At 43.7% G+C, this 15,429-nt stretch overlaps 1 protein-coding gene across 1 annotated transcript in view; it reads right to left on the reverse strand.

Moving 5' to 3' along the window:
• The window catches only part of EXOC3L1 (exocyst complex component 3 like 1), a 146,609-nt gene that overhangs the window by 102,015 nt on the left and 29,165 nt on the right, over positions 1-15,429 (reverse strand). The window contains exons 2-4 of the mRNA XM_085637445.1: positions 14,920-15,080; positions 5,819-6,038; positions 4,367-5,045 (exon numbers count right to left, since the gene is read on the reverse strand). Coding sequence (XP_085493571.1) covers positions 4,367-5,045; positions 5,819-6,038; positions 14,920-15,080 — 1,060 coding nt within the window. The remainder of the gene's footprint in view (positions 1-4,366; positions 5,046-5,818; positions 6,039-14,919; positions 15,081-15,429) is intronic.

Raw genomic sequence — 15,429 nt, forward strand, 5'->3', positions numbered from 1 at the left:
TTACTCTTGAATTTTCTTAATACGAAAAAAACACAATAATGAACGGTGAACAATGAACAATCATTCATACCACAATATGCAAGACATTTCTGACTACTTTAAACATTAAACATTAAACATTTTAACAATGATCGACAATGATGACAGTCTGCCTAACTAATCACCACGCTGAATTCTTGACAATAACTGAATACTTCGGAATACTTGATATACTGCTAAACAGTACATATACACTGCTAAACAGTGCAGACCGGATTTGTGTACCCAAATCCGTTTTGACCGGCACAACCTATGTGCGCGTCAACACGCCTCCCCGGCGATGGTACTCACCGAGTAGCTCCTTGAAACGGAAGGCCTCAGAGAATGGACAGGACTCGATGACTGCGGACAGCGGACCCTCTGGACATCGGGATTTCGGAAAACCTGGTGGGCCTCTGTATACCTCGGATCTTGCTCTCTCAGCTAGGCTCTGGTCGGGATACTTCGCACTTCTCACCGCCTCGTCTGGGTTGATCGCAGCCTCAGTCGCCCCCGCTTGACCGGAGGGAGTTTACAGGAAATCCTGCTGGTACGCGTTTATGGTCCGTCCAGCTGTGGCAGGAGACCGGGCCTGCAACGCACCGCCGGCGCGTGAGATGAGAAAGTGTCCCTGTTCGGGCGCCATTATGTGGTAAATAAAATACCGGACTGAATTTCATACGGAATCTTAAAATAAAGTAAATAGCTCAAAATAACAAGAGGCAGAATCCGTGGTATAAGAGGTTTTCTAAATGGGCTTTATTCCATTCAAAATGGCCGACTCGAGTCGCGGCCTTCAGGTTCCGTCACCACGAAGGTTCAGGAAGTGAAGTACAATAATTTATTGACAGACATGTATTTTTATAATAAGTACATTACAATGAAACGAATGTAGAAGGCGTAACATTTGATAAGGAAAGTGACAAAACAGGTACGTAATCGAAACTAGGCGTAATAAGGAATAAAAGAAACATGATTGGTTTGCATTATCAAACATAGGTGGATCTATAAGATAATACTTGGCATAGATGCGCGCGCAGCAGTATGACGTGTAATTGACGTGCAACTAGGGGGTGAAGGGGACTTGACATTTAGCTCTACATGTGGAGACGAGAAGTCTGAGGGGTCAAGTCAACCTAATCCCAAATCATATCTAACATCCTATGTTTAAAGAACTATGTTATCCACAAGGAAGGACTCTCGGACAGGATCTATTCTATACTAACTGTGTGTGCGTGTACAAGCGTCTGAGTGTCTATATGAGATGCGAGGGGCAGAAAACTTTCCATGGCAGCAGGGCTATGAATCACTTGCAGGAGGACGGAAAGGCTGAGTCCTTTGCTTGTGAGCTAAAGGAAATGTTTACCTAAATCACTAGACAGGAATGCATCGGCTGAAGAGCAAAATAGATAATTCGAAGGTGAAATACAGCTTCTTGGCAGGCAGGCGTAAACTGGCCGAGGCAGGCACCGTTAGCTGCACAGGGAGTAGGACAAAGTTCATGGATACAGATGCGAGCTCAAGCTGAAGCTGTCAAAGACAGAGAGCAGGGAAAGGCTTTGAGGACAGAATCGGGCCTACTTGCCTGAACTGTAAAAATGAAGTAACTTAGCCATATAAAGTCGGTGACCTTTCATACCTAGGAATCGAATATCCAGCCCATCGATGGCGGATCTGACAGAGAACATGTCGACGGTAGACACACATATGTTTGCGTCTTAGAAACTTGAACTGGAGGGAACATACATGTACTTGTAACATGCATATAGAACCGTTGGGGTCCAAGATAGGGGACATAACTGACCAGGAAAATCCACATTTCCACAATAAGACCAGTGGGGCTGGCATCCACGGACAAATCTGAGTCACGTCGAGGGTCAAAATACGCTAAAGTAGTGTGTGCAGACAAAGCTTGTTTGGTCGCAACAAAGGCTTCCTCCTGGGCTGTCCCTCACTCTCACACTGCAGGGGCCTTGGTTAGTTCTCTAAGAGGAGCTGTGAGAGCAGTGAGATTGTGAATACATTGACCAAAGTAGTTAACCATCCCTAGGAAACTGCGAACAGCACTGACAGTCGTTGGGGCGGGGCTGATTGAATATCCTGTACCTTCCAAGGTCGGGCATCACCCCGTGTTCCGAGAAACGGTAGCCAAAAAATGCCACCTCCATCTGGAGGAATGTACACTTCTCACGATGAAGAGTGAGTTCATTTTCTTGTAGCCTTCTAAACGTTGCCCACAACCTGTCCAAATGTTCCTCAATGGATGGGGCATGCACCAGAATGTCATCACTGACATTAATGACCACGACCAGTCCAGCCAAGACACCTCGTATTGTATCCTGAAACACTCCGCGGCACTGGAAATGCTGATACTTAAGAGTTTGTATCTCCTCAAACCCACATTGAATGTTTCCAAAACAGAAATACTCACGTGTGGTGATTGGAAACACCATGCCCCGCTTGCCGCCTGGCCTGATGAACTGGGATCACCGCCTAAAGTATCGAAGGAAGTAAGAAACCTCAGAATGACCATGGACTCCAAGCTATCGATGAATGCCCAAGTGGACAAACTAGCAAGATCAAGCTTTGTCACTATAAAAATGCTGCAACAAATTTCCCCCCATTTGGGATTTTCACACAAGGTTCAAGCTACCATCTCCCTTCTTCTGTCCAAACTCGTTTACGCCAATAGCCTCTACCACGGATCACCTTTAACAACCATGAAAAGACTAGAACTGATTCAGAACTCGGCTGCCATACTATTCTTGCATATCAAACCGCAAGACCACATCTCACCTGCCTTGAAAGCCCTGCATTGGTTACCGGTTGCCAGAAGAACCACGTTCAAGCTGCTTTGTATCACCCACATAGCAATACATGGAATGGGACTGCTCTTTATCAGGAATGAAATCACCAAACACATTCAACAAAGGAACCTCCCACTTAAGTGGCACCTCGCCTAAAAATCCCAAGATACAAGAAAAAAACTATGGGTGGCACATCCGTCTTTATTCAAGCAGCCAACTATGGTACTCTATACCCCCAAACATAAGATCCACGGACAACCACCTTATCTTCAGAAAACTACTCAAGAATTGGCTCTTCCCCACAGAAGCACCATAGGCAAACTGAAATTTACAGCATATCCCTCTGTATATAAGCATTTATTTTACTACAGATCTGTACCTATCTTCGTGTATTGCTTTCTATAAACATGTAGAATAATTATGTTGTTAAAAAATACATACAAATACATTTTTAAAGTACAATAACACTTGAAAACCAGAGTTTAACTAATGCATCTTTTTACTTCCTTTATGCATCTATATACCTTCCATATACTTGAATCTATATATTTATTACTTTTCTCCTAAAAAAGCATATTCAATGCATTACCCTATTTCTCATCCTATACCTCTATCGATATCTTTAATGTACATATACCTACTTTCTTTATGCATCTGTATACTTTCCATGTACTTATGGATCTATATATTTATCACTTTCTTGCAATTCAGCATATCCAATGCACTATCCTATTTCTCGTGCAAAAAGAACTGTTGATGGACAGAATGGAGAACAATGTCATACATTCACCCCAGTACAGCGTTCTGGGCCTAAATCCATAGTTTTTTTGCTCACCATGCCATTCCAGTTTGGACCTAGCCATATGCAAATCAGTCTTGACCCTGTGCCTCATGGGAACAGTCCAGCCCAAACTGCCAAGCCAATCAGTGTATATTGTTACTGGCTGACTCTGACAAGCCTGTAGGGCTGTTGTCAATGCTTTTAATTCAGCCACGTGGGCTGGCAAGGGTAAGAGGTGCAAAGATGTCCAGCCAAAACAACTTAATCCTGAAAGAACATCACTGTCCCTCTTAGAAAACTGCATCACCTTTATGGTCTAATGAGGCACCTACAAGGCAGAAACTAAGAATAAACCACTGTGCACTGGCAAACAAATTACCATCTAAGGAGGTCAACACACAAACATCTGAAACATCAAAAGATTAGAAATCAAAAGTTCAGATTGTTTGCGTATTCTTCTTCCTCCACTTCAGACAAGTCTTGAAAATTCCCCTTATCAAGGAATTTCTTTTACACTATTTTTAAAGAACGAACTCACTATGATGTAACTCCCTTCCCCATTAAAAAAACATGAATCGCCCCCTAACTTCCTACTAAATACAGTTCTTCGTTGACTACCAGCTATATATGCTCTATGAGGTCCTGAATCTACATACATGCATACACACCATCAATATACATTCCTCCCCTCATAATATTGCTCTTTGGTACACATGCAGGGTTAGGATTGTGATCATTTCAAAGCTCTCCTAGCACTGACCTGGGGTACACATTTAATGTCCAGTTGAGCACGGCGAATGTCTCACTCTTCTCCAGCTCCCATGTCAAAATCTGTTGCAGATGTCCCACCAGGTTCTTGTGATACATGGCCACACACTCGTCCACTATACGGTAGTGCGGTGGGCAGCACTGCACCATTAAGTGTATCACAACATTGAGCTCATCCAGAATGTTGTTCTGTAAGGCTGCTAGGTGTCTAGCCAGACCGTGGCCCCTGATGTCCAGTTGGGTGGCCCGAAAACGTGCTACTATAGATTCCTGGGTGACCCTGAAGAAAGCTTGTCGCCATGCCTTGGGGCGTCCAGGTGGTAGGAATCTATGATGACTACTGCCCTCCAGCAATGCACTGTCTATTTTCTCCTCCCGCTCTATAATGCGCACTGCAGAGACAAAGAGTGTGGGGTCCTTACGCACCAAGGTTGTACCACACACCACAACATCCCAAAGCTCCTGGGCAAGTTCCTCGCTCAACTCCTGCACACCAGCAAAATAGGACATCACAACTTTTTGATCTTGTGCACTGAGAGAACCTCCACAGGCACGGGTGATCTGACGAAGGATGTCATCACGCCAGCACTCCAGCTCCATCAGCTTTGTGTGAGACTCCAAGAGCTGACGCCCATCGATTAGGCGGTGGGTCTCTGCAATTGCTTCCGGCACTATTGAGAGAACAGATGGCATAAAACATCATGGAATACGAAACACAGCAATGAAGAGATTGAGCTAGAGTGAGAAAGTTGGCATAAAGAGGGAAACGAAGCAGAAGGTGATAGGTGGAGGATGGAGACAAGGTTGGGGTGAGCTGAACTGAACTGAACAAAAAGAGAATCAAGGGGTAAAGAAAAGCTAGAAAGTTTTGGAGAAGGTAGGACAGGGAGAAAAATCACAAAGCACTATGTAAAGTGTGAAGAAGAATGGAGTTTGTAGAGTGTATGGATAAAATACCTCCTTCCATTAGGGCATTACTAGGTCAATGCTGCTGGAAAATGTTGGGCTGGATGAATGGGATAAGACATTTCAAGGGAGGTGCTCTGTACACGACACCATTCTGCTATTTTCTGACATTACAAGACCAGTACCGATTGGAAAAAAAATCAGCCTCTGCTCGGTACTCGCCTCAAGTATAACGAAGTTCTTCTTACTTGGGGAATGCTGCATGAGGAAGAATAAGAATAACTAAAACTGAAGAGAGGGGGACATTGAAAGCGGATTGAAAAAGAGGCTTATACATGAGGAATGAATGGGGAGGACAGGAGAACAGAGTGTAAGTTAGAGGAAGAGGGAGCACATGAGGTAGATTAACAGTGAGAGATAGGAAAAAGGGGATAAAGAGACTGGAAGAGGAAGAACTATAGAGGGACAGGTAGAAAGCAAGTGCTATAGATATAGGAATGGGAGAAAGGGTCACTGTGAAAAAAGAACGTTGACTCACATGAGAAGACATGTGGTAATTTACAAACCACTGCACTCAGCTGGGCATGCTCAGACACCACCTCTCGTAGCTGCTCCAGCTTGATGAGACATTCAGCCTTGGGATCCCACTCCTGCTGCACCTCAGCAAGGGTCTCACGTGCACTCCGTACATCCTCTAGAGCTGAGTGTAGTTGCTTCACCCCCATGCCAACTCCCTCCAGGTAGGATTGGATCACAGACTGTGGAAAACACCTCATGATCAGAAATGCAAGAAAAAAGACATCAGCCCCAGCGCCCCAGTCTGAAACACACACTCAAAACCCTTAGGCCCACTTCCATCACCAACGTCATCCCTTTGCCACATTCTTTGGTCACAGTCTCTTAAGGCTAAAAGAAAAGTGACCATGTTGAGATGATCGCCCTAAAAAGAAATTTGTTTCCTATTGGTTCATATTTGGAGCAAGATTATCAGGGTCTCGGTAGAACCTGGAAGAAAGAATCTTACTTCGATCTCATATTGTTCCGCACAAAAGAGAAATTATATACAGGAAGTGTAGTGTTGTTTGAATTAGCAACTACGGAAACCCTTTTTGGCCCCTGATGGACTCCGTAGAATTGTGACTTAAGTGTTAGAGAGTAGTGAAGTGAATGCAGGTTTAGAATGTTGAGTTTGCGGTTACACGCAGACGAATAAAGACATTTAATATCAAGCTCTGTGTATGTTGTAGTCATTGGCGGGTACCCAGGCTAGGGAGGACACTACAACTGGCTACGAGATAGGGGATAAGTAACCGTAGCCCTGGTGCAGTAAACTGATCATGCATGCCACGTGTACCTCAGTCAAAGTGCAGAATCGACGTTTGATGTATGTGAAGTCAAAGTGCAATTCCAGCCAGTGTGAAGTATTTAAAGATAACCAAAACTTAGTTGAGAAGTCTACACATCGTTGGCCAAAACCCTGCTGGTGGGGCTGTAAAGAGAGGTACTGCGCTACTACGCAACCTAAAGCTATACATCATACGGAGTGGTTAAGTTAAGTTAGATACAACCAAGATTTGAAAGAGCAGCAAATAACAAAAGCAAATTGCAAGATACCGCTCCGATTAGAAGCGCTGCAAGGCCAAGATCAACCAGGTGTCAGACAGTACAAAGAGATGCCTAAAAGCGAAGCGATCCAGATACAAGAAACGGTCATCTGCTTACCAACACGATTAAAGAGAGTGATCATACCACAGCCCCAGGCGAAGTGGCCCAGGAGGATGTTCCCAGAGTTGTGCTTGTGGAGCCATCCATACACGAAGTGGCGCACCACCTAATCTTCCAAATGGGGCTCAGAACAACTTCATAGGTTTCTATAAAAGCTGAGAGTGGCGATCGGAACAATAAAAAGCTGTTTTCCAATGGAGAGCAAGAACAAGGCCACATTTTTGGTGATTATTAAAGATAACCCTGAGGCCAGCACATTGCAGGGCATCAGAGATGGTTTGCATAAACAAGATCACAAAGCAGCATCAGAAAGAACACTACTTTCTATATCAGTAAGTTCCTCAAAGTATTATAATGCTGCAGCCTTCCTGAAACCACCATTTGATACCGCCAAAAAGTAGAATATTGGTGACAGATGGACTGCGTAGATAGAGACATCTGATGTTTTCATTGATGAGCTAGAAGACCCGTAACAAGAAGATTATCAAATACCGTAAGAATCTTGCTGGTGAAGGTGGAAAACAAAACATTAAGAAAATGCCACGAGCTGATGAAATTACCACAAATCAAAGCAGCCTTGAATCTCAAGTTCAATCAAATGCCAAATGTAGATTACGAGTGGTATATTTTCAGTCAAGAAGGACAAAACGTTTAAGAAACCATCGCCAAATTTGTTGACAGACTGGATACACTCATCAAACACTAAGTTCAAGGAATTCAACTAAGAGGAAGCCATACGACTCAGAGTGCTTGACGGATGCTTGTCAGATTCATTCAACCGACGAATGCTGAGAGAAACTCAGTCTGGGGCTAGTTTTTATGGCTGCCAGAGCTGAAGAGCGTGCTGATTGAGAAGTTGCTGACATGGAAGCTGGAGGTGCCCATAATGAGTAAGTCATGAACATGAAAAGTAAGCAAAAGCACAAGGCAGAAGGACAGAGTGATGTCTACACAGAAAAATAAATTGTACTTCAGGTGTGGATTTTCCTTTCCACATGAAGGAAAATGTCCCACCATTGGACAGCTATGCAAAGGCTGTGGGAAGGAGAAACATTATGTAATGGCTTGAAGGGAGAAGGAAAAAATAAGTGCGTCACGGTGCAAAGAAAAAATGGCCACCCAAATGTTCCAGAAGCGATGATCAACGCACACCCACAAAGCCAAGAGACAAAAACGGCTGAGGCAAATCAACACCAAATGAAGTCTATTGCCATCTAAATCATTGTCACAGAGTTCTTCAGTATCAATATCAAGTGAAAGTTAAGAAGATGGGTGTGCAATAGCGATGTTTACAGGTCAAAGAGAAGTCAACTTGAAAAACCATCAAAGTCATTCAAACACTCTCTGAAAATTACCCTCAGAGTAAACAGTTGCTCAATCCTCTTTATTATCGACAGTGGTGCGTCGATAAACATAATGACTGAAGAGACATACAATGAATTATCTCCATTGCCGTGACTTACATCATCGAAAACTAAAGTGTATACATGGGCTGCATCAATGCTATTAAAAAGTCAAGGTTCCTTTGTAGCAATGATGAAACAGAAGAAAACAAATGTACAAGCACATATTCATGTACTTCAAGGTACGACAACAAGTGACTGTTTAATCAGCTTCAGCACAACATGAATGCTCATCACAAAATAATAAGTCAGATCCCTTCATTGTTTCATGGGTTAGGAAAACTATGAAAGTACAACTACACATAAATGTGGGCATCCGTCCTGTTGCTCAAAGACACAGACAAATTGCATTCCATTTAGAGGAAGCTGTTGAAAAAGAAATTGAGTCATTACTCAAGCCTGATATCATTGAGCATTCCACTGGTAAAATGCCATGGGTTTCTCCCATAGCAGGAGTACCCAAAAAGGACAGTGAAGGTGCTGTACGCATCTGCGTTGAGTGTGTCAAGTGAACAAGGCAACTGAAAGAGAACAACATCCAGGTCCACACATTGCAGACATTATAACACAATTGAATGGTACGAAGGTCTTCTCTTGCCCTTATTTGAATAAAGGATATCATCAGTTGTAACTCGAAGAGAATTGCTGGTACATTACAACCTTTTCTACACATATTGGTCTGTTCTGATATAAAAGACTGAGTTTTTGGTGTGTCATCATCATTCGACGTATCATCCAGCCGGTCATGAATACTTTCAATTATAGTGATGACAGATTGGTTCCCGGAACTACACAGAAGGAGCATGATAAAGCTCTCATGCAAGTGTGTCATTTACTTGTTGATACAGGTTTACATTTGAATGCTGAGAAATGTGAGTTTCATAAGACAAAGCTAAAATTCTTTGACCATATCTTATCTGATGGGGGTATGGCACCCAATCCAGCTAAAGTGCAAGCGCTGTCAACTGCCAGTCCGCCCACAGGATGTTTCCATGTTAAGTTCATTCCCTGGCATGGCCAGCTGCTGTTCTAGATACATATGAGACTTTGCCAACGCAAGTCCTCCGTTTAGAGACTTGATGAAAAGAATGTTTCACTTTATTAGTCACATGAATGCGAGCACAGTTGCAAGAAAATCAAACAAGCTATTGAAAACGCTACTGAAACTGCATAATTTGTTCCAAAGCTTCATACTGAGGTTGTTGTCGACACTAGCCCAGTCGGGTGAGGCACAATCCTTGCCAGCACAGCAGACACTCAAATGCTCGACGACATATTGTGGCATATGCAAGCAGAAGTTTGTCCCAAACTGAACATGCTTATTCACAACCTGAGAAAGAAAGTTTAGCAGTGGTGTGGGCTTGTGAACATTTCCACGTATTTTTATGTAGTCTGTGGCACAGTAAAACGCTTGCCAGGACAGTCATGGAAAACTGATAACTATAATGCATATATCTTGCATCGCCTTCTACATGTCCATTGTAACTACCGCTGATTTTAAGGAATGTTCAGTTATCCCATTTATGGCCGGAAAAAGTCTGAATGTTCTAGGAGGTGCTCTTGCCAGGCACAAATTCACTCTGATCTGCATAGATTACATATGGCAACAGTGGCAAGAATCTAGTGGCTGGCACGATTCCTATAACTTTGCAGCTCAGATTGATCCTAGACAAGAGGTGGTAAAGAAGAAATCCAGAAAATCACAACCCTTTCAAAAGGAGAGTAATAATAGATACACAGTTGGGGGGAGGGTAAGTTGCCAGCATTTTTTTCTGGCATCATACATATCTATTAATGGATATGCCTGTTATTCTTGTAAGGAACTGTAGAATTCTGATTGCAGGCCATCACAGGTTGGAGTCGTATTCAACAACAGTTGGGACCCTGCTAATTTAATCATGGATACTGCGACTGACTCTTCTAGTGCTTCCTTTTACTCGGACTAATATCTTCAAACTCAAGGTGTGCAGGGATTCGCAAATGCAGGCTTCCTCGAAATGGATTGCAGCAAATTTAGTTCCAGTACAATACGTCACTTTGATTGTCTCGCAGCGCTATCAAGATTGGTATAGGTACGGCATTGGCAAGCCTAGCCAGTAGCCTACCAGCTTTGTCATCTTCTGATTGTTCTCTAGGGACATCTTCAATATAATCCTGTAAGCCCAACCTATTTAATGTTTCGGCATGTCGAGCCTTCTTCTGAACCAGGGTTACCCTCAAAAGCGCATCACTACACCAAGTTTTCTTCAGTTTTTTCTTCAACTTTTTTTTCAGTGTCATCAGTTCCCTAAGTAAAACCTCTCCGACTCATGTGGATGTCTTAATACCACTACTGTTCATATATACCTTAAACATCTACCAAAATGTTCACAGCTGTATCAGTGTTTGCCCTTAAACACAAAGCAATCTCCTCTCCGATTGTCCCCTTGCATACCATGCATCTGAGTGCTTCCGGCAGCAGTGTCCTGCTAGAGACAGACATGAAAGGTCTTCCCCATCCAAGTGTGACTAACAAAGAATTATGGTCTGATATTGTTTTTGCTAGGTACTTGAGCACAGGGAGAGCCTGTGTGGAGAACACAGGAATGTGTTAATAGTGGCGTGTAGGTCGCCTATGGAAGACGTCTTCTCTATGCAGGGTGTGTGTAGCTCTTAATATGAAGAGTCAAATCGCAGCCTTTCAACCATGCCTAGAGCGTAGCAATTATGCACCCAAAGATGCGCCTGGCAATGATGGATGAGACCTATCAAGAAGCAAATTCATCAAATGGTTAAATACCCCACCTATCAGTTGTATCAAGTATGGGGTGGCTGCAAGGTCTCTCAGTCTGCCAACTTTGATTGCTCTTCTATCGGGGAGAGGAGTTGGCCTAATGGCTAGGGCGGTCAACCTCGAATCTGGGGAACCGGGTTCGAGTCTCGGCAATGAGGCTGAACATCCTGTGGTTCTGGGCTAATCTCCCCGTGCCTAACAAAAATGAATGTGTCCTCATGGAACGCAACTTGTGCTATGTAAAGCGCTGTGATACCCGATACCTTTGGGTCAAGTTCGTGCTATATATAACTCTGTAAAATAAAAAAATTAAATAAAATAAAAAAATTCTACACCTCTCTACTGAGTCACATGTAGAACTCTAGGCATTATCCATGTGTTTAGAAAGTCCATGGTGTCTGCTCCTGTCACCAAATTCGATTGATGCTCCAGCTGTTTTTTTTACCCAATTGACATGATTTCACTCATGTGGCAGTATACCTACCACGCGTTACCATATGGATTACTAGACCATCTCTGGTAAATGCACACAGCACCCCTTGCACCTCTGGTTACGTTTGCTCTATTGAGACACTTACATCTTTTAGTTCCCACCCATCCCCAAGAGAACTGTCCTACCGCCAGCATATATTAGTAGGCAAGACAAACTGACATCTAATTCCCAGATTCAACAGGAAACAGTAGAGAGAATACTTCTAATGCATTAAAACAGTATGGGGACACTCCATAGTCCTAGATGTCAGGGCTCTTCAGGACTTTCATCCATAATATGGCGGTATAAAACATAACCATGCAGTCATGAACCTGCATGCAAATTGGAATGTTTATGGCCTCGTCTGGGTTTTGAAGAGGTATATAAATAGTACAATACAAGGAATGTGTCACCCAAAAATTGGAGGATTCCATGACCTCACCCCGAAAGGTCACCATTGTAGCGTCCTTTCAGCCTAGGTACTTGGCAATAACCATGCCTCACACAGAGAGCAATTTTACAGGTCTTCATCTGCTGCAAGTAAGTCAGAACTCAACATTCTAAGCCTGCCTTCAACTCATCTCTCCAACACTTACGTCACAGGACTATGGTGTACAGTGGGAACCCAAAAGAGTTCCAGTCTTCTTTTGTTTACAAGATACTACAACCATGTTCCCAATCTAATACAAGAACGTCTTTCTCCTAGTGCATATCCTAGCTGAGGTGCCACCTCATTAGGTGTAACTATTGCTTGTAGAAGAAATGACAAATATTATGCAGGGTCCGGAGAGCTGATACCCCTTAGAAGATGATGTGCTGCCACTTGGAAGGCTCCCAAGCGAGGACGGCCACTGTGTCTTAGCAGGCATGCCAGAAGCTATTGCCTTAGGGAACCAGAATCTGAAGGGCTGGGACATTCCACCACTACCAATGCCGCAGGCCTGTGCCGGCCAACCCTATGAGACTACAGAGGAAGAGGCCTTTGCCCTTGAAGAGGAAGAAGGCAGTGCTGAGGCCACCTTGAGAAAGTCCCAATGGCAGTGTCAGCTGGGATAGTAAAGGTTAAGAGGACCCGGATTATGTTCATTTTACCTCTCGATTCAGTACCCTTTGGAAAGTGTCACACTCCTCTGACTCATCTTCAGCCTCCACACAAGCAAAATAACTCCCGCAGACTTCAATGGCATCTGTAGACGGGAACATTTTCCTCACCCTCCAAAAACTGTCTGATCTGGGACAAGATATGGGGGAAATGGAATGCGTATCGAGGTAACATCTGATCCTCCCCCTCGGAACAGCGACATGGGTAAGATATATCAAACGCGACACGTGGGCCTAGGATGGGTGGGTGTGGGGGACCGCGGTGGGATGTTCAGTATTGGATTGTAATCTACCGTCGCTGGTTTGAAGTGATGCACAGGATTGTATTGTACGCATAATCGCAATGTCTGTATAAAATAAAAAGAATTTTAAAAAACCCAAACTGTCTGATCAGTAATGATTTCAAAGGTCTCACTCCCCTTAAGCAGCCATTCTCACCTTCCATGGAGAGTGGAGAGGTAGAAAGGGATGTGGAGGCAGGTCTAACGTGAGCAGTGCGAGCTTCAGTCTGGCCTGTGCCCCCACTGCGGCCAACCTTCATATTCTTGGAAAAAAAGCCCCTCTTGGGCTGAAGCCAGACCGACAGCTCGTGGTACAGATTACAGCCAGGCTCCTTTTAAAGCCCATCTGGCATACAACGACAAGGAAAGAGTCAGGAAGGGAGGCTTTTAATTACTGACAGCTCCTACAAGCAGTGTAACTTTGCCTCTACTCAGCAACTTACACGTTGTTTTAACTTCTCTGGGGGTGTTGGAGCTCAGTCAGCAAATACTAGTATCCGTGTGGGTAGAAGCATACACAGAGGTATAAAAAGTAAAACATAAATAAAGAAAAGTAAAGAAATAAGTAGACCAAAAAAAAGATTTATAAAAGAAGAAAAGTGGGCATGGCACATATAATCGTTGAAATGGAACGTGAGAAATGTACGAGTTCAAGGGTAAAACAAAAAGTTGGGTTTTAAACGTTCAGCCACAAGCATGCAGAAATGTCAACAAATAAAAAGGAATGCAATAATGAAATATTGTTTTACGGTAACAAGGCCCATAGCATTAAGAATGTGTACCGCAAGAACAGAGGGAGGTGCTGCATAGGTCACCAATAGTAGATTAGAGGGGTCTTTCCTATCATAATAGCCTCATTAGAAACAGATGGGATTTCATTTCCTTAGCTGCTTTGCTTTGGGAATCTGTGAAATAGAATCTAAAAACCCAATTTTCACCGACCACACACCCTCATCGACACCAGAGGCCTCAGCCTTGATCAGACCCTGTGAAGAAATATCAAACTTAGCCTCCTTGCACACCCTGCCCCAGCCATGGAGAGGCAAGTACTTACAACCATTCACCATCACTAGCTCAGCAGGCCTCCCCCAAGACTGCACACTCCCCGAAAACCTGCTGAGGGCTTCTCATTTCCCAACTACTTCATAGCCAACATTAGGAATTATTTGAAATAATACTCTGACATCAGTTTGCATGATCTCACTTCTAGTAACCTTAAAATTAGCCCCAATAACGCATCATACGTAATAGTATGTCCAGGTCACATCATTGTATCTAGTTTAATAACAAACTATGCTAACTACAGTAAACATCAAAATATTTAAAAGGGGAGCAGGGATATTCTATCCCCTAGGAACACAACCTATCTTTAATTCTTTCCTATTTGTTTGTTGTCTATTAAAATGGTAATAACTTTATTTTATTTTTTTAAACTGAAAATTGACTAAGTCAAGGCACACTCTAGCCTGTTAGGAGTCAAGTTCCGAGTCAAATAAAGACCTCCACAGCAAATATAAATGTATTCAGGGCACTTTGTCCTCCCAGCTTAAAGCACTTAACATTGACATTCACCAACTCTCACTGTCCAATAGAATCAGACCTCCTTTGTCATGCTTTGGTCGACCCCGTTGTACAAGATTCCGTTTTAAGGTTGGCAGCTCCAGAGAAGGCTACCACATTGAAGCCTGCGCTTTATCTGGCCCCCAGAGACCTCAAGACCTCTGCGACAGCCAGAGAGCGAACTAAAGCAGACGGACAGCATCCACCCCACCTGCCCTTAGCAGACAATTTAAGGCAGAAGTGGATGGAGTTGACACTGGGGTCACGCTCTCCACCAGAACCCTCCTTTAGCTGGGATCTGATAGACATGTCCTCATCACCTACCTTCAGCCTGGACTGGATGGAGTTGTTCCGTTGCACCTCCCTCTTCCGATAGTGACTGAGCCCTTCCAGCTGGTCCGGGCGGTAAAACATCCCTGAAGCCCATTTCAAAGCTGCTCCCCGTGCGAGCTTCTCTGCTTTCTCCAGCTCCGGCCACTCCTCATCTACAGGCAAAGCGAGAAGGGATCAGCAAGTTTTGGGTCCCATAGGATCTGCAAACCTCCCCTGTGTATCCTCTATGGTCCTTTCCTCTCTGCTCCTCTACTTCACCCGTCCACTCACCATAAAATCCTACCAACATACCAAGCGGGCAAGAGGGGGCATGCCTCATCTTTCCTTAAACGACACTGGGTCCAAAACGATTTCAAAAATGCGCATCATAAAATACTATGCAATAGTATTTATTAGCTCTGAAATTGAGATGATCTCAGTTGAAAGATTCAAATTTGGCAGGGATAAGGCTCTAGTTAGATTTATTAATCTGGCAAGAGCTCCACATATGATTTTAAAGCA

This window comes from Triturus cristatus, chromosome 12, assembly GCF_964204655.1.
Source record: "Triturus cristatus chromosome 12, aTriCri1.1, whole genome shotgun sequence".
NCBI lineage: Eukaryota > Metazoa > Chordata > Amphibia > Caudata > Salamandridae > Triturus > Triturus cristatus.